Raw genomic sequence first — 25,394 nt, forward strand, 5'->3', positions numbered from 1 at the left:
CGGCGTCAGCCGTGGCTCCCGAGCCTCCTCCTGAACCCAGAGGTGCGACCGCCCTCTCTCGCCGCCGGCAGCCAACTTCTTCTGTTACGATGGGTGAGTGTTGACAAGGTACCAGTAGTGGAGGACAGAATGTTTTAATATAGGAACAGAACAACAGAGCAACTGATAACAAGGACGCCGGGCGTCTACAGTGAAGGGCACAAAAATAATAAAACTAACTAACGAGAGACGAACGGGTGCACGAATGTCGAACGCACGAACGTCCGTGATCCAGGGTACCACTGTGTACCGACGCTGGAAGGATAGTGAAGAACCGATGAGAAACACAGGGAAAACAGGGGTTACATAAGGTCACATTCCACACATTCCACACGCACCACAAGTGACAGCGAATCAGGGAACACAGACAATAAGTGACAGTTGGGAAGCAAGTGACAGGTGTCAGAATGGTGGTAGGATTCTCAGGCAACATGCCAGAGAACCCAGAACGTTACAACAGAACACTGCTAGCTGGTGTACAGACTACAGCCACCAAGTCTCTTCAACTCCTACAGAACACTGCTAGCTGGTCTACAGACCACCACCACCAAGCCACTTCAAGAGGACACATCGGCTCGCTTGATTTTCAACATACCAAAGTCAGCCCATGTTACCGCACTTCTTAGAGAACTGCCCATTGCCGCACAAATCCGCTTCAAGGTCTTTGACCTGGACTACCGTGGAGCGAGGGAGCGGCTCCCGCCTAGAGTAGCTCCGGTCAATGGTCTCTAACTACACACCCTCAAGACCCCACCACTCTGTCATGTTCCGTGGTATGCAGGATTGGATTTTTCTTCCCAGACATGTTAAGCAGGAGAATAGTAAATGTCGTTTCAGAATCTTGGTAAAACACATTTTCAACCAAAGAAATTGACATTCCCTAATAGATATACGTAAATGAAAATGTATGTGTCTGATATGGATATATTATTAGAAGATTGTATAATTGATTGATATGAACATTGATAATGTATAAGCGAAGCTAAATAGTATATTATCTGTATTGTATTATGAATTAATTATGAGTAGGTATTGTTGTATTGTATTATGAATTGATTAGGAGTATGTATTGTTGTATTGTATTATGAATTTGATTAGGAGTATTGGAGTGATGGCGCCGCAACGAACGGCTGCCTGTCTGTGCGCTCCGTCGAGACTGTGCTTACTTTTGTTAATATTTATAGTTTTTAGAGTTTTGTTTGTACCAACTGTTGGTGCATTTAATGTATATGACCGTCAGTCACTCATAGACATTGGATTACGGGAAACTTACCAACTGGATTACTCACTGGACCAGCTTTCCGAACCGCAACAATGGCCTGAAGAAATTCTCCGGAGATTAGGACCAGATCCTTTGTTCCTTGATCCCAGGAAAAGAGGACCCAGACGACGAGGAAAGAGAGCTGGAGTCCGTAACAGGCTGAGAACCAGGCGGCACAGGACACCACTACCCAGTATATTGCTAGCCAATGTACAATCAATTGACAATAAACTGGATGACATCCGAGCAAGGATTCAATATCAAAGAGACGTTAGGGACTGCAACGTTCTCTGCTTCACTGAAACGTGGCTCACGCCGGAGGTCCCAGACCACGCAATTCAACCGGCCGATCACTTCTTTATCCATCGCAAGGATCGGACATCAGAGTCCGGTAAACAACGTGGAGGAGGTATTGCCTTCATGTTTAACAAAAATTGGAGCGATCCAACTAACGTGAAGGAATTATCCAACCACTGCTCCCCAGAACTGGAATATATAACCATCAAGTGTCGTCCTTTCTTCCTCCCGAGGGAGTTAACGGCGATCATCCTGATCGGAGTGTATATTCCACCGCAAGCCAGCAACAACGCCGCGCTCTCCAGACTCCACGACGAGGTAAATAGAATACAAGTGGCGAACGTTAACGCCGCCATTTTGGTGCTGGGCGATTTCAACAGCGCCAATCTGAGAAAGGTATTACCTGACTTCTATCAGCATGTGACTTGCAACACCAGAGGCGGTAACATCCTAGATCACTGTTACACGCAATTTAAAGGTGGCTACAAGGCTCATTCTGATAGTGGCTTTGGTAAATCAGATCACGCGTCAATCTTTCTTTCACCAAAGTACAAACAGAGAATTAAAAGTACTCCTGTAGTCTCGCGAGAGGTGCAGAAATGGGATTTGACGTCAGAGGAGACGCTCCGGTCTGTGTTGCACTGCACAGACTGGAATGTGTTCCGCGACACAGATAACATTAATGTCTACACGGAGACAGTGCTGGACTATGTTTGTACTAGGGTGGAAGAAACAATCCCCACTACCACAATGAGAGTTTACCCAAATCAAAAACCCTGGGTAGACAAATCCGTCTGTGAAGCTCTGAGAGAGCGCACCAAAGCATACAACGACGGCCTAGTGGCAGGCAACATGAATGACCACAAGGTGGCGCGATACAACGTAAGGAGGACAGTGTCAGAGGCCAAACGGCGCTACAGGGATAAAATTGAACTCCAGTTTGAACAAGCTGACTCTAGAGCTATGTGGCAGGGGCTCAAAACGATGACAGACTACAAAGACGCCTCCCTCAAACTGAACAGTGACATCTCCTTAGCAAATGACCTCAATACCTTCTATGCGAGGTTTGATGCTGGTAATAACAACACCAGCTCATAAGCCACGGCAATGGGGGGGGGGGGGTCGGCTGCTGATGGAGGCGCAGTGTTCAGGGTAACAGAGCATGAGGTGAGGCGGACCTTTAAAAAAGTGAATATCAGGAAGGCAGCAGGTCCGGACGGCATCCCCGGCCGCGTCCTAAAAGTCTGTGCCGACCAACTGGCCCCAGTATTCACTGACATATTTAACCTGTCCTTAGAACAGGCTGTCATCCCCACCTGCCTGAAGAAGTCCACTATTATCCCTGTACCCAAAAAATCCAAGCCTGCTTGCCTCAACGACTACCGCCCTGTAGCTCTCACCTCCATAGCCATGAAGTGCTTTGAGAAGCTAGTAAAGGGCTACATCTGCTCCTCCCTCCCCATCAACATGGACCCCCTGCAATTTGCATACCGCCCCAACAGGTCCACGGAGGACGCCATAGCCCATGTGCTGCACACAGCAGCATCACACCTGGACAAGAGGCAGGGGAACTATGTGAGAATGCTATTCATCGACTACAGCTCGGCATTCAATACCATAGTCCCCTCCATACTCATAGCCAAGCTCAGGGACCTGGGCTTGGGCTATGACCTCTGCCAGTGGGTCTTGGACTTCCTGACTGGCAGACCCCAGGTGGTGAGAGCAGGCAACTGCACCTCCTCATCCATCACCCTCAACATAGGGGCCCCCCAGGGCTGTGTTCTGAGTCCCCTCCTCTACTCCCTGTACACACACAACTGTGTGGCTCAGCGGAGTAGCAATACAATCATCAAATTTGCTGACGACACAGTGGTGGTGGGCCTGATCTCTGCCAACGACGAGAGGGCCTACCTGGAAGAGGTCAAGGTCCTGGCGGGATGGTGCCAGGAAAACAGCCTCTCCCTGAACGTCAGCAAAACAAAGGAGATGATTGTGGACTTCAGGAGGTCGGGGGTCAAGGACTACAGCCCCCTCAGCATCGACGGGGCACTGGTTGAGAGAGTCAACAGCTTTAAGTACCTCGGAGCCTACATATCCGAGGACTTGACATGGACCACACACATTGACAGTGTTGTGAAGAAGGCACGACAACGCCTCTACTTCCTCAGGCGCCTAAGGAAGTTCCAAGTCAGTCAGAAGATCCTTAAGAACTTCTACTCATGTACAATAGAGAGCATCTTGACCGGCAACATCACCTCCTGGTTTGGGAATAGCACTGCACAAGACCGTAGCAGACTACAAAGAGTGACACGTTCAGCCGAACGCACAATTGGAGGGGGGCTCCCCACCCTCCAGAACATTTACAACAAGCGTTGCACGGGCAAGGCTAAGAGAATCATTAAAGACTCCAGTCACCCGAACAACTGCCTCTTTGAACTGCTGCGGTCAGGCAAGCGATACCGGAGTCTCAAGGCGAGCACAGAAAGACTCAGAAGAAGCTTCTATCCCCAGGCCATCAGGCTGCTAAACGAACAATGAATGAACACTACACAACAACAACCACCAAACGCACATAGCACACACATCCACACGCACACACTCACTTTAAACAAACACACTGTAGCACCCACTCCACACACTTTATAGCACACACCCACTTTAAACAAACACACTGTAGCACCCACTCCCCACACTTTATATTTATTGATGAAGGATTGCACTACAACTCGTACACCTTACTGTAAATTGTACCTAAAATTGTACCTCATCCCATTTCTGCTTTGCACTAGATAGTACTGTACATTAGTACACTGCATAGTATTGTATATTATATGGTAACTCAGAACATTGTACATATGTCTATACCGAACACTGTGACCTCATTTTTCTTCTTCTAAATTACATGCTATATTATGTTATTTGATACTATCTTGTCTAGCACAGTCTCTGGAGCGTAACAGTAAGAAGCATTTTGTATGAAAGTATTCTGTACTTCTGTATGACAACTATTAAAGAAGTTGAACTTGAACTTGAACTATTTATTGTTGTTTTAATTGTCAGTATGCCATGTGAATGTTGTAAGTGTATAAAGTCTGTAACTGTATTTTATGTGTTATGGACCCCAGGAAGAATAGCCACAGCACTGCTGTGGCTAATGGGGATCCAAAGAAACTTAAACTTAAACCACTCTACATCTTCTGGCCGCCACAGACCCACTCCTATCCGAGCTCCGGGAGGGTCATCAAAGACAAGCCGGCTATTCTCAGTCCTTGCTCTAAATGGTGAAACAAAATTCCCACCACAGTCAATACAGCAGAAACCCAACCAATTTTCCTCTGTCGACAAAAAACACACTTCTTCAATCACTATCTGAATTGAAAAAAATAATTGTTTTACTATCATACACTTTGCTACTAAATAATTGTCCTTGCCTATATTACTACATATACTATGTTAATATGTCTCTACTACTATGCAGACAAACATTGTTACTTAGCTGAGTTGTACCCTTCCTGCTGGCCTGTTGTACAGAACTTGTAAGTCACTTTGGATGAAAGCGTCAGCTAAATGACTAAATGTAAATGTGTGTGTTTAGCCATGTACACCTGTGTGTTACCTGAGAAGTTACGGGTTGCCAACATGGTTGTCAGGATAGCTCCCTGGAATAAAGATGACAAATTGAAGAATTTATAAATTAATGAATAACTTCTATTATTTTTTAATTATAAAATGGGGCAATACATATTATAGTTATAATGAAGTAAACATTTCTAAAAATATGAAAAATACACATGTGAAATATAAAGGAATCAATGAATACATTCATAAATAAATGAAAACAGTTAAAATACATCTATAAAATATTAAGAAAGATATGTAATATAATATAACATAAATACATCTGTAAAGTATTGATCAAATCGAATATATAGTAAGATGACTAAATATCAATACAAAGAAAGATATTATTGACGTGATATTCTGGTAATAAATTACACCATTTAACCCTGAATGAGTCATTTAACACTTGAAATGAGTGTACCTTGAGTTTCCGTCTGGCATTGAACTTCTTCAGACATTCCACCGTCTCCTGGCGATGCATGCAGGAGGCCACGGTCGAACGATGCTGGAAAGAGAGAGAGAGAAACAGGGAGAGATATGAAGGGAGAGAAAGAAAGGGGGGAGTGAAAGACAGAGAGAGAGGGAGGGAGAAACAGATAAATAAGCAGTAGGTGAGCTCAGGGCACAGGGCTGTGTTTTGCTATATGCAGGCAATGGGTCTCATTCACCAACGGACTTAGGACAAAATATCTGACAAATCTTGGTCTTCGCATTTTTGGGCCGATTTTGGGATTCACCAACCGTCCCTTGTCTTGGATTCAGTCCTAACTAAGAGCAGGATTTAGGATCCCTTAATAGCAGTCGTAAGTTGACAGACTGGTGTGCGCCGTGTTCTTAAGGGCTTTATTTGGGAGGAATCATAGTGATTTCGTTCATGTCAACTCTACAGGCCTCCTTGGAATTAATTAATCATAATTTAAATAAATATGACAATATTTGTATGATAAAAAAATTCGTTTTATATTTAAAGTCATGCCTCAACGATGCATTTGATGTCCGAAAATAAATAATAGCACTACACAAACACTGCAAATGACTTTGAATAAATAATAAATCAGATAAATGTTGTTATTATTTATTGTTGTTCTTATTTATATTTTTGGACATTGCTTATTGTATACATTGTAAGAGCCAGTGGATACACATTCCACTGCTCATCTTACCGATATGATGTTGCGTGTGACAAATAAAACCTTGACCTTGCAGGTGGACTTGAACAGCAATCATGTACATTGAACCATGTCATCCAATTAACAGTGGGCAATCGCGCTATTTAAATGGTCAACTCGGCCCCCTAGGCTTACACAATCCGGGTGAAGACGGCATTCTATGGCATTGAAATGACAGTGGATAAATAAATAAGAACTAAAGCTAATCGCGTGGATATATCTATAGTGGAATATACTGTATTAATATTTCATATTTATACCGTCTTGTTTGCTCCTGCCTGGCCACCTGCCTATTCCCCGTACCTGGCTAACTGAGTTAGCCGGATAATCTTCAGCATAGCTTGACTTAAGCCAGACATTTCTGTTCCCCGACGTCGGATTTTCTAAATCGCCATGGTAACAGATCAGAAAGTTTGAACCTGCTCCAGAGCAGGGTTAAGTTCAGTTAGCTGGATGAACCATGGCCACACCCTCGCAAAGAAGTGCCAGCTCGCTTCCTGAAATAATTACCACAGTGTAGATCTGCATTATACCATTCTAAATGATGTTTTTGTGCTTTGTTTTCCTAGAGGGGGCTTTTGAAATGTAAAATAATATACTTAAATGCTGATAATAAATCATATTCAGCCTATAGATTTACTTTGTCCTAAATAAAATAATGCACGTCATATACGGCGCTCGGAGTCGCGATACACACTGCATGTGGTTATTTTAATAACGGCGTATTGCAAATGTGAATCCCGCGGGGATATTTTTAATGAATGAAACCTATCGGCCGTTTGGCTCTGATTAGTTTCATATATTCTCCGCTGTAGATTTGCTTAACGGAGCGCCCGAATTGTGTTTCATTCAAGCGTAAAATTGAAGTGTCTATGCGTGGATTGTGGTCTTTGTGGATTATGAATTACGAGGAATCTGAGGATTGTTGAATTGTATCATCACTCACACGTTATTGTGATATTGTAACTGGGATTAAAATGTCTGATGAGATGCGCTGTTTGACAGATTTGAGCAATTGAATGAGCCGTTGACGTCACATTAATGCATTTGAGAAAATGCATTTATCTGTTCAAGCACTGTTATCTGATGATGAACATGTGTCACTGGTATAAACCAAAGGTTAATCAATTCAATGCATATGGATTATGTCCGAAACAGATTAAAACCTGATTAATAGTGAAACTGTATAGCCGGCTCCAAGCCTTTCTGTTACTTCGGGGGTCGCGCCTTGAAAATTGTATTTATATATAATAGACTAGGCAGAATTTCAGAAAATGTGCTTGTATAAAGTGCTGAAGGCATTTCGTGTTTATTTTTGGTACACAACATTTCTAGGGGTATTAAGGGGTGCTGAATCCAAATATGCTGTATACCAAGCTCAAAAATGTCAAATAAGGCCTCAAAATTGAGAAATCCAACATGGCCGCCAGCACCAGGCCCTCTCTCCACAAAAACAGGTGCTAAACCCACAGTTTTTATTCTACTGACATGAAACTTTGCACAGAACATCTGCACCTATGGAGGAAGAAAGTAGGAATATAGCTGGGGTGTAACCATGAGTAACAGGGTGTTTTTGACTGTCTAACTGTAATCTTTGTATAGGCGAGGATACAAAAAATTAAATTTCTTCAGTGTTTGCAGGAATACTACAGCAATTTGGTAATAACTGTACAGTGTTGGACACCAACATTAGAATCCCCCAAGTCTTAGCTTTCTTCAGGTACCAAGTTTATGCAAGTAGCTCTTATAAATCTGGATATATAAGCATTTTAATGTAAGCATGCTGTTTTAGGCGAATTTTCTAAAAATAAATGGTGGGGCTTAATGAGTTAAGTGTGCCTACACAAGGTACAAACCTGAATTAAATGTGCTTTTGTAAGTTTTCTTACATACATCAACAAGGACGTAGTCACACCGGAGATTCAAGAATCCATACTTGGCGCAGAACACCTTGGACAGGCACAATTGAAAATGTTTGTGGACAAACATTTGTGTGAACCTCCAGATAGTGACCAGCACCTGAACCTGAAATCACCCATTCGAAAGAACAAAGCCAAGACATTTGCCTCTTTGTATGAAGTTGTGCAACTTTCCAAGAACAAGCAAAACACCATCAAAGTGGACAGGCAGATTCTACAAAGGCTCATCACAGCTTACAGAGCAGGTCGTAAGGTAGATCTTGACAATATCCTCCAGCATGAGCTCATGCCCATCCCGCCATCTCTGGCCACAACTAACGGGAGTCTACATTCCACCAACAAGTCTGTGTTAGCAAATATACTGACGAAACAAGTTAAAACGGCTGTGGGGCGGCTTTGGCTCAGGGGTAGAGCGGGTCGTCCAATGATCGAAGGGTTGGTGGTTCGAATCCCGCTCAAGCCCATGTCCATCCCATCGCCGTTGTGTCCTTGGGCAAGACACTTAACCTACTTGCCTCGTATGAATGTGTATGCATGTGAATGAATGTTGGTGGTGGTCGGAGGGGTTGTAGGCGATGATTATTCGCCGCGCTTCCGTGAGTCTGCCTCAGGGCAGCTCTGGCTGCAATTGTAGCTTACCACCACCGGTATGACTGTGTATGAACGAATAATGGACTCTGTGAAGCGCTCTGGGTGTCATGAAGAGCGCTATATAAATCCAAGCCATTATTATTATTATTAAAACCCCTGCCGATCTTACCCTTCAGGGACCCAGCTGCCTGGTCATTGATGGCCAAGCTCTGGTAATGGCACTCGGAAAGCCACCTGACACTACAACATTTGGTGACTATGCCAACAAGTTCACTGACACCGTGTTGAAGATGGGAGCAAAATACCAGAGGGTAGATGTCGTCTTTGACAGATACCATGACCAATCCATCAAAACAGGCACAAGGGTGAAACGCAAACAGCGCCATAGACCAGTACGTCATGAAATCAAAAGCAAGTCTGTTCCACTTCCTGCCGATTAGTCGAGCTTCATGGCCCTTGAAGACAACAAATCAGATATCGCTCTCAAACCACCTGATAGAACACAGCCCGGATTATGAACCTGTAGTTGTAGTATCAGGGAGGTTTACTGAAGCGACAACTGTCAAGTCAACAGATCCAGATCTTGAAGTCTCCTCTCTGAGTGCTGACCATGAGGAAGCTGATACACGTCTGATTTTCTCATCCAGGCTCCAGTAGAAACAATCGTTGTGTCAGCGCGTGACACAGATGTGCTGCTTCTACTCTTGGCTCACTATGACAGAATCCGATGTACGCATCTCTACATGAAAGCTGGGACATCGAAGGATCCAAAATATTCTGGTAAAAAGCGGGGAGGTGGAATAGCTTTCATGTTGAACAACAATTGGTGTGATCCAGGCAACATGAAGGAGCTTTCAAACCACTGCTCCCCAAACCTGGAGTATATATCCATCAAGTGCCGGCCATTCTTTCTCCCGAGAGAATTAACGTCGGCCATTCTGATCGGAGTGTATATTCCACCACAAGCAAACACAGGCGACGCGCTCTCCAAGCTCCACGACGAGGTAAACAAGCTCCAAGCAGCTAACGTTGACGACGCTGCTATTTTGGTTGTGGGTGATTTCAATAGTGCTAATCTGAGAAAAGTGCTGCCAAACTTCTACCAGCATGTGACTTGTTCTACCAGAGGCGGGAACATTTTAGACTATTGCTACTCGCAATTTAAGAGTGGGTACAAATCACATGCTGCCAGTCCTTTCGCCAAGTCAGATCACGACCCCATCTTTCTTGTACCGCAGTATAAACAAAGTCTCAAGCGCATTCCTGTAGTATCGCGAGAGGTGAAGCGCTGGACGGTGGCGTCGGAGGAGACGCTCCAAGCTGCACTAGAATGTACAGACTGGGGGGTGTTCCGCGATAACACAGATAATATTAATGACTACACGGAAACAGTGCTGGACTTTGTTTGTACTTTGGTAGAAGAAACAATCCCCTCTACCACAATTAGAGTTTACCCAAACCAAAAGCCATGGGTAGACAAATCTGTCCACGAAGCTCTGAAGGCGCGCACCTCAGCATACAACGCCAGGCTTGTGACAGGCAACATGAATGACCACAAGGTGGTGAGATACAATGTTAGGAGGACAGTAATAGAAGCAAAAAGGCGCTACAGGGATCAAATTGAACTTCAATATGAACAGGCTGACTCTAGAGCTATGTGGCAGGGCCTCAGAACGATGACAGATTACAAAGGCACCTCCCTCAAACTGAACAGTGACATCCAACTGGTAAATGATCTCAATACCTTCTATGCGAGGTTTGAGGCTGGGAATAACAGCACCAGCCTACAAACCACTGCAATGGAGGGGGGGGGGCACTGCTGATGGAGACTCAGTGTTCAGGATAACAGAACATGATGTGAGGAGGACGTTTAAGAAAGTGAATATCAGGAAGGCAGCAGGACCGGACAGTATCCCTGTTCCTCCCTCCCCATCAACCTGGACCCCCTGCAATTTGCATACCGCCCCAACAGGTCCACGGAGGACACCATAGCCCATGTGCTGCACACAGCAGAATCACACCTGAACAAGAGGCAGGGGAACTATGTGAGAATGCTGTTCATCGACTACAGCTCAGCATTCAATACCATAGTCCCCTCCAAACTCATAGCCAAGCTCAGGGACCTGGGCTTGAACTATGACCTCTGCCAGTGGGTCTTGGACTTCCTGACGGGCAGGTGGTGAGAGCAGGCAACTGCACCTCCTCATCCATCACTCTCAACATAGGGGCCCCCCAGGGCTGTGTCCTGAGTCCCCTCCTCCACTCCCTGTACACACATGACTGTGTGGCACAGCGGAACAACAACACAATCATCAAATTTGCTGACGACACAGTAGTGGTGGGCCTGATCTCTGCAAACGACGAGAGGGCCTACCTGGAAGAGGTTAAGGTTCTAGCGGGATGGTGTCAAGAGAACAGCCTCTCCCTGAACGTCAGCAAAACAAAGGAGATGATTGTGGACTTTAGGAGGTCGGGGTCAGGGACTACAGCCCCCTCAGCATCGACAGGGCACCGGTTGAGAGAGTGAACAGTTTTAAGTACCTCGGAGTCCACATATCCGAGGACTTGACATGGACCACACACATTGACAGTGTTATCAAGAAGGCACGACAACGCCTCTACTTCCTTAGGCGCTTAAGGAAGTTCAACGTGAGTCAGAATATCCTCAAGAACTTCTACTCATGCACAATAGAGAGCATCCTGACTGGCAATATCACCTCCTGGTTTGGGAATAGCACTGCACAAGACCGCAGCAGACTACAGAGTGGCCCGTTCAGCCGAACGCACAATTGAAGGTGGGCTTCCCACTCTCCAAGACATTTACAACAAGCGGTGCATGGGCAAGGCTAAGAGAATAATCAAAGACTCCAGCCACTCAAACAACTGCCTCTTTGAACTGCTGCGATCAGGCAAGCGATACCGGAGTCTCATGGCAAGCACAGAGAGACTCAGAAGGAGCTTCTATCCCCAGGCCATCAGGATGCTCAATGAATGAACAATGAACAATAAGCAAACCATCAACACACCCACAGCGCACATACACTCACTTAAATAAACAACACACTGTAGCACCCACTTTACCACTTTAGACACACTTTACACTTTATATTTATATTTATATTATTGGTAAGGAAATTGCACATCATTCTCATTCCTTATTGCACCTCACCACTACAAGGTGGCACCACAAGCTAAGCTATACCTCACCATTTTTGTACCAGCTGTACATACTTATAGATATACTGAACAATTCTGTTGTTTACACTTGTTTACGTACTTGACTTCTTGACTTTCTATTTTATACTTATTATACTTATTTTATACTATCTTGTTATTATCTAACACACTCTCAGGAGCAACACAGAAAGAAACATTTCATGCAAAGTATTCTGTATTCTGTATGACAACTAATAAAGAAACTTGAACATTCACTTATATTGATATGGTAAAATAATATTTTTATTTTATTATATTATAATCTATTCTATTCTATTCAGGAAAAGTGGCATTGGATGAATCATGCAACTGCAAGACACCTGCGACACCCGCCTGAATACGATTGATGACTGACAATAAATTACTGTACCTAAGCTACTGTACGCATATTAAGGACTATCTAATTTGCATAAATGGCATGTTGATTAAAAAAATTCAAGAGAAAAGAGTTTGATGAATAAATCCATGGCCTGGGATCATCCTGCTTTTCTTTCTTATTTGGTTGATGAGTTATGCATCAATAACGACCACCGTTTCTGCTATAAATATGAGTTTCAAGCAACATTTTCACAACTGATCTAAAATCAGGATATGATTTTAAATTCCTCATGTATGCAAACATATAAAAACACATTTCATTCATGTTTCTACCTTGTTTAGTCAAAAAGATATGCACTTAAATAGATTTCAGCCTGGCGCTGGCGGCCATGTTGGATTTCTCTATTTTGAGGCCTTATTTGACATTTTTGAGCTTGGTATACAGCAGATTTGGATTCAGCACCCCTTAATACCCCTAGAAATGTTGTGTACCAAAAATAAACACGAAATGCCTTCAGGGTTATGATTTTCTGAAAATTGACCCTGTCTATAAAGTACATGTTACCTAAGCCGAGCGCATACAGTGCAGATATCCTCATAAGCATCTATTAATTCTTATCAATTAGATACTCTTTGGGCTTGTTTGTATCTACTTATTCTGAAAGAGTTTAACTAATTATTTTCGCTAGCAATAGATCTCATTCGATTATTCATTCTATTAAGCCTACTGCCATCAGGCACATTTAAAGAAATATAATCTGATTGATTGGGGTAATGAGGGATTTAACATTAGCCTATAGATTATGCATTTAACCTGTCGGCGAGGCTATTGAGCCGTATGTATTGTACCCATTCTGCAATATGTTAATAAAGTTTTAAATCAATCAATCAATCAATGACGTTAGAAGATCAGGATTTCTGCGATCGACATCTGCTGTCTTTTCAGCTGAGGCGGCCGCGCGCACTTATCCTGAGCATCAAGTCTGGTTTGAATTAACGAGACTGAATCCACCTTCGAGGAATAGGGAAAGCGCGGATTCAAACATCAGGTTAATTGAATCTGGATAATGGGACTTTTGATCGACTTAGTTGAACCAGGTACGGGGAATATGTTCAGCGTGCACACACACACACACACACACACACACACACACACACACACACACACACACACACACACACACACACACACACACACACACACACACACACACACACACACACACACACACACACACACACACACACACACACACACACACACACACACACACACACACACACACACACACACACACACACACACACACACACACACACACACACACACACACACACACACACACACACACACACACACACACACACACACACACACACACACACACACACACACACACACACACACACACACACACACACACACACACACACACACACACACACACTGTATAGTCTACCTGCGTAATGAATGAACAGTAGGCTTATATTATTCTAATGACTTGTTTTATTAGGAGATCACAGATACTGCACTGCCCTATAGTAGTACAGTACATACAGTACACAGTACACTCCTTTGCGGTTTCAGTCAAGCTTACCACCTGTTATGGTTTGTAACCGACCCCAATCGCACAACACAAGACAGGTATGAGAGTAAGCCAAAACAGGGCATTTATTTCTTACATAACAAAAAGCGGCACAGTCCCTTTAAGGGAGAACACAAAAAACACTAGAGTCAAAGAAATATGAAAAATGCGGCACTGTGCCTTTAAGAGGCGAACAGGCTAAGGGACAGGGCCAGGGCTAAATGTCAAGGACCAGGACCAGGGGCACTGGAGAGGGGGACAGGGACAGAGGCCCGGAGAGGCGGGCTGGAGACAGGGACAGAGAACAGGGTAAGGCCTTGGACAGGGCGAGGGCCAGAGCTGCTTACAGGGATGAGGACAGGGTTCCGACGGCGGAGGCCTGGCACGGGAACAGGGGCCCGACGGCGGAGGCCTGGCACGGGAACAGGGGCCCGACAGCGGGGGCCTGGCACAGAGATCCTCTTCGTCCCTACTCGGATGCTGCAGACGGGCAGCGCAGAACAAAGGGGGTCCCAGGGGACCGGGATGGGAACACGCCGTCCTCCCGTGGAATACTAGGGAGCGACGACGAGCCCGGGTCCAAGGGGAACGGGATGGGCACACGCCGTCCTCCCGTGGAATACTAGGGAGCGACGACGAGCCTGGGTCCAAGGGGAACGGGATGGGCACACGCCGTCCTCCCGTGGAATACTAGGGAGCGACGACGAGCCTCACCCCAGGAACGAGGATCACGAAGAGACGCCTTCCTCCCGTGGAAGCGGGAGCGATGACGAGCCGGCTTGACGTCTGGAGTGGGAACACTGGAAAACCTCCCGTTTAGAATTAGAGAGCGAAGACGGTGTCCCACTCCAGGCAAACGGCGACAGGTGGTGATGGCTGGCACGTCGTCTCACGCCGGAGACGCGGCAGGTGATGGTAACGTACAGGATGGTAACGTGCAGAACTCCATGAACACAGACACAGATACAGAGTCCAGAACACAGAACGACCCGACAAGGACTGGAGGGGAGTCTGCAACCTAAGTACTCTCCAGCAGATTGCAAACTCCCAACAGGTGCGTGAGGGTAGAGGAACAGAATGTCCAAGGGTGGGGGCTGGTGAAGAGTAGGAGGCAGGCAAAAGTTCTCACAAGGGTGGGGGCTGGTGAAGAGTAGGAGGCAGGGAAAATGCTCAGGGAACAGGCGAATCCTCACACCACCGCGTACAAATTTCCTACATTTCTCATGGCAGTATACTACATTTAATGCAGGTCGATGTCAACCAACATGCCAAGCACCCTTTTGTGGGACACCGGTGCGCAACGACTCTGTGGAGTCTGGTCCGCTCACGCCCGACTCTGTGGAGATGTCACGCTAAGATGTGTACTGTACGTACTGTAGGGCAGCGCATGTATCTGTGATCTCGTAATAAAACAAGTCATTAGAATATTAATATAAGCCTACTGTGTTCATTAATTACGCACACACGCATGGCTCTGTTGGCTGGCTTTATAAGGAGCTGCCGGAGGCGTGTCTGTATGCAAATGAAGTAAACGGGAACGCGCGTTCAATTTTGTCAATGAGTGACGTATCTCATTGTGGCCATCGCAGCTGTGATCATTTTGGCCACTTAACACTTTGGATGCCATACCCGATGATAGTCGGGTTAACTTGCCGACGCTTGGGCGCCAAAGCCAAGTATAGTCGGGTTTTCATCGTTATTTCTTTTATTCGATATTTCCATTCATTACAGGCACACAGACGTCGGGGTTAACATGGGGGATCATCCTGGGATCACCAAAGTGCAATACCGGGCGCATCCTCCCAGGAGGCGGTATCGAGCACCGTTCGAAACTTTGTATCCTGGGCTGTGCATCGATCTAATGTGTCCGGTCTGATTTTTCCTTGTCGGGCAAGGGAAGCGGTTATAGCGATCGGATTGAGAAGCGTCAAATGCTCCAGATGGTTTATGTGTGGCGGATTATGTTGGCGACATGATCGACACCAATACTGGGACTCGCGATCAGATAATTGGAATATTCTTTTTGGGGTACAGTCAAGGTAAGGGCTATATGATATCAATCTTGCGTTGATCAAAGCATGCCTTCAACCTGATCACAACATCTGTGTGTAACGTTAGTCCACAATGTATTCCGTTGGTGACGATCAAAGCATCAAAAAACGACCCCCCCCCCCCCCCCCCCACCCTTTCATGCATTCATGATGGAACATAATACCTATCATATGCATTTGATTTTTTTATTGTAGCGTGTGTAGGGATGAAACGCCAATGGATTTAGTATAATACACGTTTCAGGCTATAACCAGCCTCCCAGGAATTACCCTAGACCGCTCTAAAACCATACTTATATTCACCATGGTATAAAACAGCTGATGTATGGATGAAAGAATTATTTCTTTTTCACATATTGAACTATAGATACTCGATGTCAAATGGGCCATAGTATTGTATCCATAGCTATAATATAGAATATAGTTATTATAGCCCTATAACACTGCCACGTATTCCTATACTTTAAAGCGTTGGTCTTTTAACCACACATCACGCATATCGCTCCGGCGCTGATTGAGTTAAGACAGCCTCTCCACGCGTTGGTGAATCCGGGTGTAATTATCGTCAAGTTTCTCTTATGGCCTTCCAAGGTGGTTGTCGTAAGATAAATCTTATGGCAATGTTAGTGAATGAGACCCAATGTGGTTGCATGGTTTTGTTGTTTTGCCCTCATGTTTTTATTTGTTTTGCTGTTGTTTTGCATGACCTCATTTGTTAATATAATACCCCTATATATTTTAAGTTAACAAGACAAATGCATTTATTGTTGACTAGAAAAGAGAAAATATTTGTATTTGTTTAATATTTACAATTAGCATTTTTTCTTCTCAACAACACAACTTCGTTCCTGACATTAAAATACACATTTGTGTGCATCCGGGAGATGCTATAATGCACATTCAGTATGGTATGTTTTCAGCAGTTTCTTGAGATAGGAGAGGCCGTAAACAATATTTTGCTTAGGGTCCCAAAAAACCTATAATTGCCCTGTGTAAGATGAACGTGTAACGTTCTGGGTTTCTATCCTCTTTCAGGAGTGGAAACCCTACTGCCATTCTGGAGTACTTCACCCTGTTCTCTGTAATTAGCTCCGATTGACTGTCACCTGTGGTTCGTTGTCACTAATTACTGTGTGTGGTTTGCTGGGAGTTTGCCTTTATAGTAATCCCTTGTTTCTCTGTCTGTTGTCGGATCTTCAACAGAACTACCGCAAGCAGTCGGCCTCGGACAAGAAGTGGGACATCTTGTCTTGTTGTTATTATTTAGTTCCTCTTTATCCGTCTTGTTTACGGTTTCTCTTCCCTTATATATCTCTCAGTTGTAGCCTGGCTACTTATGCTTTTTCGTAAACTTTATTCTTGCTCTAGTGATTCTGATAATAAAAGAAACACATATTTTGAGAAATAGCAACCCCATCTCTGCCTCCTTATTACCTTCTACTATTGGACTCAACTTCCTACCTTGAATCGTAACAGAACGAGGGGCTAACAAACAAAAAAACAAATAAACAACTAGTATTGCTACTTATACTACTACCATTACTGTTATTCATACTATTGCTACTACTGCTACTATTTCTACTACTACTACTACATCTACTACTACTACTACTACTACTACTACTACTACTACTACTACTACTACTACTACTACTACTACTACTACTATTACTACAAATACTACTACTAGTGTATATTAAGGCTGTCCCCGAAGCCTGTTTTTGGGATTCGAACTTCGTCAGGGTTTTTCGAACAAACGTTCGAACCTTCGTTTTTGATAATACATTTAAAACATTTTAAAAAAAATAAACAATGTAATTCATTATTATTATTATTATTATTATTTTTATATCCTCAAACTAAATCCTCAATTTGAATAAAGTGATTAATCTGATTAAATTAGTTTTTATTTTTATTAAATCAACTTTCCAGCCCCAGACCCAGCCCATGGAGACGCCCCAGCCCAACTAAATCAATTAAATCAACTTTCTTTAATGAATATAACTCATCAGTTTATTTTAATACTATAATATTAGTGTAGCCTAATCTTTATCTATCTTCTGAGCATCCTCCTGATAGTCTAGTCTTTGATCACATGGTGTTTCCCTTGATCTACATTCTTACATGTCTAAACGTTTCAGGGTCTTTCCCACATAGTTACATCATTGAGAACATGGTAAGTCATCCACCTCTGTACTTAAACATGGAATTAAACAATCACCCACCTCTGTACTTAAACCTGGGATTAAACATAGGATCCATTTCAGTATTTAGACATGGACTCTAATCAGGTATTTAAACCTGGATTCTACTCTTCCCGTATTTAAACCTAGAGTATCCTCCTCCTGCCTTTAAGCAGTGTAGCCACCCTCCTTCATTATTTAAACATGGAGTACCCTCCTTCAGCATTTAAGCAATTTTCTATGAACCACACTTTGTATTTGTCATGGCCTTCAATACCCTCCTGGTTTGAATACACCCATTTCCCTCCCACTGTCTGTCTGCCCTCTGGTAACTTGGTTGAATACACCCATTTCCCTCCCACTGTCTGTCTGCCCTCTTCGGGGGACAATGTGACCTCTTTAAAGGTCGGGGGTTACCCCACTGACTACCCTGTAGTAGTAATCAACGGGGGTAGGTGTACTGTCCTCCTCGTCACTCCCTTTCCGGGCATAGTCTGTCAGATACTTTGGGGGTTTGTGTTCCCTTGAGGGATACCTCCCACTGCTTGGGGCACTTGACGTCACCCTCGGGTGCTCCTCGTCATCGCCCTCTGGGGGTTGCTGACTGTCTGACTGGTTGCTGACTGTCCGTGGCCTCCGTCTCGTCCATGGCCGCCGTCTCGTCCATGGCCGTCATCTTGCCCATGCGCGTATCACGCGCTCTGGTCGTGTTTCTTCATGTCTGTGTGCCCCGTGGATTTGCAGAAGCTACACCAGACAGTCTTTGTGCAGTCGCTTCTCCGATGGCCTTTCTCTCCGCATCGCCAACACGCCAGTTCCGTCGTGGTCCTGGTCCTCTCCCTTGGCGTCGCTCGGGCCTTTAGCACCCTCTCTCCCGCCTCCGCGGCGGCTGGGTCGGTATCTTCTGAGGCCTCGAAGTTCCTTAACTTAGCCTTGAACTGTCCCAACGTCATGTCCGTTGAACCGTGTGTTACCAGGAGTGTGAACGGTTTGTACAGCTCTGGTAGTCCTCTCATCATCATCATCGCCATCATTAGCCCATCGCTTGGTGCTTCTCCGGCACTCCTCAATGGCGTCGTGATCTGCTCCGCTCTGTTGACGTATTCGGTCACAGTCTTGGTGGGCCCCTTCCTCAGGGCCGTTAGTGCTATGTAGAGGGCCACGACTCTGGGTCTTCCTCGCCCGATGTAATGCTCTCTCAACACCTCCAGGCTTTCTCGGCCTCTGTCTTTAGTGTTGCGGAAAATCAGCCCCAGGCTGGTGTCGTCGAGCAGCGGCGCTAACTCACAGTACGCGTCTGCATTACGCTGGTCGTCCAGGGCTTGCTCTTCCGCCGTCAGTTCTCCTGTGGGGGCTGCCAGGATCGTCTTCTTCAGTCCCGCACCGTGCATGCAGCATAGCATGCGCTCTTCCCAGAGCTCGTAGTCCTCTGCTTTTCCATTGAATGAGGGCCATTTGCCCCTTCCCTTGTTTTCCATCCTCTTCGTTGGTGGTAGGCTTAGCTTTAGCTCTTGTTGGCCTAGCGTCTAGCCACGCGGTGCTCCCGGCGCTAACCTAGCCTATACTTTAGCTAAGCTTGCTACAGTACCCTTATTATTTCGCCCCCGCGTTATCTGGGCCCATAACCTGTTAACAGAATTCGGCTATAGGGCGACAATAATGTGGTCAAGAGGCATGGTTTCTATCTTGAGCCTTAACTGGCGTGGTTTATTATTCACATGGCAGAGCAGTAACACTACAGGTCTTCTCTCACTGAGAGACTGGGGGAAAGAGAAAGAAGTGGGAGGAGACACCTCTATTTATACTCGCCACCTGGTGGTGTTCCTGAGTGTCTCCGCCTAGAGCGCCCTCTAGTGGAAACAGTTATATATGTAGTTAGACAGTTACTAACAATCCTACACAGAACCTCTGCCTTCAACATCTTGTGCTGTTGTTTTAAATTTTCTGTTTATACTATGTTTTTAACTATGTTCTATTTTTATCTTATTTTTATTCTGTATTTAATTTTTTTTTACTAATAACTATTTTATTTAAAAAAAATGTATCCACTTTTTCTCCTTATTTTTCTATTTTCCTCCCATCCCAATTTCGTATTGCCAATTCTCCCCTCCCCTGTCTTGAACGTTGCTAGACTATGCCCCTCACTGGTCGGTTGTAGTGAGGATAGAAGCCTTGCATCACGTGTCCCCTCCGGTACACAAGGAGGCAGCCTGCCGCATCTTTTCACCAGACAGCGCGGACTCTCAGTAGCGAGGAGTAACACGTGGGAGGCTCACGCTGCACCCGATACTTCCTGTCTCTGCTGTGCAGGCATCACCCAACCGACCTGTAGGAGTCGCTGTCCACAACGTCCAATCCCCACCCATCGACTTCCACCCGCTACCTCTGCCAATTGAGATAGTATGACGACTGGCCCAAGCCGCAGGCAATGCTGACACCGGGATTCAAGACCAGAGTCTCTTGCATTGGTGACGAGCGCAATCTCCGCTACGCCACCCAGCCTTTTTTTTTTTAACTATGTTTTAACCCTGTAGCACTTTGGGATCCCAGCAAACAAAAAGTGCAATACAAATTCAATTTATTATTATTATTATTATTATTATTATTATTATTATTATTATTATTATTATTATTATTATTATTATTATTATTATTATTATTATTATTATTATTATTATATATTATTATTATTATTATTATTATTATTATTATTATTATTATTATTATTATTATTATTATTATTATTATTATTATTATTATTATTATTATTATTATTATTATTATTATTAATTATTATTATTATTACTACTACTGCTGCTACTACAGTACTACTGCTGCTACTGCTACTACTACTACTACTACTACTACTACTACTACTACTACTACTACTACTACTACTACTACTATTACTATTACTAATACTACTAATACTACTATTACTATTACTACTACTACTACTACTTTTACTACTACTGCTGCTACTACTGCTACTGTGACTACTACTAAAACTACCACTACTGCGCTACTGCTACTACTTCTATATGTCTACTACTACTTCTACTATGACTGCTACTACTACTTTTACTTCTACTACTACTACTACTTCTACTACTGCTACTGCTACTACAACTACTACTACTACTACTACTACTACTACTACTAGTCTACTACTACTGCTACTACGACCCAAAAAAAAGAAAAAAAAACATTTTTTTTTTTTTTTTTTTACTAGACATCACTCAGGTGTATTATTGATGCTCTCATTGATACTATGTTTGTTTCTGAAGTGTGTGTGTGTGTGTGTGTGTGTGTGTGTGTGTGTGTGTGTGTGTGTGTGTGTGTGTGTGTGTGTGTGTGTGTGTGTGTGTGTGTGTGTGTGTGTGTGTGTGTGTGTGTGTGTGTGTGTGTGTGTGTGTGTGTGTGTGTGCAGGGTGCGATCCACGGGGGAGCTGGGTGAGCCATGGCTCCCTTAGATCAGACATCAGCTCCCCTAAAACATTATTTGTGATTTTTTGGGGGGTCTCTAAATTACTGAAAATAAATGCTACTTTTGCCATGCATTTCTCATTTTTTTGTAATTTTCTGTATCATCATCGTGTATAATAATAAACGTATGCTATTTTGGATGTATGATTAATGATTTTTGCGCACTAATTCACACACGTATTATGGCAACATGCATGCTATTCTTGCAATTACCATTCGGAGCGCGGCAGCGCTGCAGCCTGCACGCATGGCACAAATCAAACTTGACCCGCACGTTGTAACCTGTGACTTGTTGACTTGACAGTGATAGTTTTGACAGGTAAATAAGGTCATTCAGGAATGGATAATGTCTAAACGAAAAATGCAACAAGTAAGCCTAACCAATTTTGGTTTCACGATGAAAGTGAAGCAGTCAACAGAGCAGCAGGAGGCGGGATCATCTACAGGCGACACCGTTACACCTGCTGCTGCTGCGGTGGTGGGGACTGCTGGCAGCAGAATTCGAGGAAGAGTAGAATTTTGCAGAACACCGGCGCCTGCTGCGGTCGTATCAGAACAGGAGTCTGAGCGATAATCACGAGATACTTGTAGAAATAATTGTAGACAGTGTTGGATCTATCATCTATCTAACTAAATGGATACTTTTTTTTATCATGGAATGTGCTGTGCAGACGGCCGGACCACAACTACATCAACAAGTGAGTTGTCTTATGTGTTCTGTAGTTATTGAAACTGATTGAATATATGACAGGATTCAAGAGGTTTATTTGTCACATACATACATACACAACACAAGGCCTACTAAAGGCTACAGTAACGTCTGCGATCACAGTCCGACTCCTCCCCGCCCGCAAAAAAATATTACGGTTCCTTGGCTCACCCAAAGACCATGCTATGGTTCGAACACTGTGTGTGTGTGTGTGTGTGTGTGTGTGTGTGTGTGTGTGTGTGTGTGTGTGTGTGTGTGTGTGTGTGTGTGTGTGTGTGTGTGTGTGTGTGTGTGTGTGTGTGTGTGTGTGTGAGATATATAGAGAGAGAGGGTGGGCTTTGGTAGACTATTGCATTGGTCCATTCATTGAAGATGAACGCAATGCGACATCCTTTACTAGGCTCACCCACCAACAGTGCAGGTGCTGAACTGCTGATCCGAATGTATAGGTAAAAACCATATTATGCGTTTTCATCAATAAAAAAATGGCTAAAAAAAATCCGCTTACGTGCACGCGCATTCACTGGGGGCCTACAAACACATTCTTTCATGGGGCCCAGAATCTGGAGCTACACCCCTGCTGCTGCTGCTACTACTACTACTACTACTACTACTACTACTACTACTACTACTACTACTACTACTACTACTACTACTACTACTACTACTACTACTACTACTACTACTACTACTACTACTACTACTACTACTACTACTACTACTACTACTACTACTACTACGACTACTATTACTACTACGGTTACTGCTGAGTACCTACAGAAATCCAGGGGTGTTTGAGTGTCTCAGAAGCAGTGATGCGTTTCGTGGGGTTGATGGTCAGCATCTTGTTGATCAGGTCTTTGGCCTCTGGAGTGACCGTGTCCCACTCTGGAGATGGAAACTGGGAGAAATTAAAAGGACATGAATGTACTTTGCAGCCTGTAGTGCTAGCATTGGCCTTCAGGATGACGTAACAAATTTGATTCATAGAGCCATTGATTTAAGATTAAGTTAAAACTAGCTAGATACATAAAATTGACGTGTGTATTTGAGACGTCTGAGAGGCTGGAGACATCTAGAGTCAAGTAACTGGGGTGACTGAAGAAATCATCTAGTAAATTATAATATAAACAAAAGCACAAAAGATCTCTCACAACAGACCAAAACCATTTGGGTTTTGTGTAAACAGGAAGGTAACCTGAGTAACCACACACAAACTCTCACACTAGCCACACAGACACACCACACACACACACACACACACACCCACACACACACACTCTGTCAGGGGACACACACTCTCACTCACTCACTCACTCACTCACTCACTCACTCACTCACTCACTCACTCACTCACTCACTCACTCACTCACTCACTCACTCACTCACTCACACACACACACACATCAACAAAACACCCAACTAGGACCCCTGTCTCAGCCAAAACGAGATCAACTGGTTTTAGGTTAATTCGATTAACACATACCCCCTAACTCACTCACAAGAAACACCCTGTGATGATTGTCTCATAGAACCATGCTGATTTGAATAGGAGGGCGTACCCAGACTCAGCTGTTGATTTCAACTCTGTATAAATTGTCCAGATGTAACAAGGAACAGGACAGGATGTAGCTGTCAAGATGGGACCATGTAACTCTGAAATGCTGTCGAAACTTGCTTTGCCTGCTGTTGAATAAACCATCCTTTCATCTGACCATTGCTCCATTGAAACCGTATTCCAGCTTCCTGCTTCTTGCTCTGAAAACGAGACCTCTATGCCTTAAGAATTACCACGACAAGTTAGCTACAAGACTTCAATTTACCACAGGGATTACAGAACATGGCAAGAGGAAGACTGGGCTGATCAACTAGCATTGGTGTTCTGAGTAATATTCAATCTGTCACTGGCTCAGTCTGTCATACCCACATGTTTTTATGAGTCCACTATTGTCCCTGTGCCCAAGAGAACAAAACCGGGCTGCCTGACCAAGTGCGGCCCTGTAGCATCAGCGTCAGGACGGCCCCTTAGATACTAAATAACTCTTACACCATTGAGAGTGTCCTGTTTGGGACCATCACCGCCTGGTATGGGAACAGCACTACATAAACAAAAATTCATGTGGCAATGCATACTACACAAATGAAAAAGAACTCCTGCAACTTTCAGTTCAAAAGCTATGTAGGGGGCGGGGCTAAGTTTCACAGGAAAACAATTGTTTTGATCATGGTTAATAGTACCAACAAGCTAGAGATTTACAAGAGATACTCAAGAGTGATGTTGTTAGTTTAAAAAACATGTAAAGGGGCACTTCACCAAAAAAACAATGCTCATTCATTTTGCAAATAATCTCACGCACGTCCAAAATGAAACAGTTTTGCACACATTCATTTACAGTTGTAGTGCTTAGGACTCTGCACTGCGGCGTGAGTACCGTGTTTTTAATATAGATTTTAAAAGTGTGTGTGACTGGCTTTGGCAGGTCACCCACACAAACTAGACAATTCCGCGGGGGAAATTGTGAAAGTGTGGGTGATGCCTGTGCACCGCCGGCCAACGGGAGAGGGTCTCTTGTGAGTCTCTATGACAAATGGTTCAAAAGATACAAAAGGGGAAGGGACTTATGGGGTGGTTACTAAGGTGTTATAGGTGGTTGCTAGGTGGTTGCTAGGGTGTTATAGGTGGTTGCTAGGGTATTATTGTGGTTGCTAGGGTGTTTCTATGAGGTTGCTAGGGTGAGTCATTTATCAATCCATTGTCAAGTTGCAAAACGAATTGCACAACTAAAGAAGATCTGTGAGGAGAAAGGCATTGCTGTTGTCAAACTAGGAAAGTTTCACAACATCAGGTGGTCTGCATGGAGACAGGAGATTCAGTAGCTTAAACCATATCTGCACAGAGCGCTTTTGTTGTTTCCTAGCCAACATGTTTGAGGAGCACAATGTCGCAA

At 44.1% G+C, this 25,394-nt stretch overlaps 1 protein-coding gene across 1 annotated transcript in view; it reads right to left on the reverse strand.

The window, feature by feature from the left end:
• The window catches only part of camk2a (calcium/calmodulin-dependent protein kinase II alpha), a gene marked incomplete at both ends in the record, with an annotated part of 226,637 nt that overhangs the window by 40,767 nt on the left and 160,476 nt on the right, over positions 1-25,394 (reverse strand). The window contains 3 exons of the mRNA XM_084320467.1: positions 5,214-5,256; positions 5,640-5,723; positions 23,225-23,347. Coding sequence (XP_084176593.1) covers positions 5,214-5,256; positions 5,640-5,723; positions 23,225-23,347 — 250 coding nt within the window. The remainder of the gene's footprint in view (positions 1-5,213; positions 5,257-5,639; positions 5,724-23,224; positions 23,348-25,394) is intronic.

Source organism: Notolepis coatsorum (genome assembly GCF_963971535.1).
Source record: "Notolepis coatsorum genome assembly, chromosome: 8".
NCBI lineage: Eukaryota > Metazoa > Chordata > Actinopteri > Aulopiformes > Paralepididae > Notolepis > Notolepis coatsorum.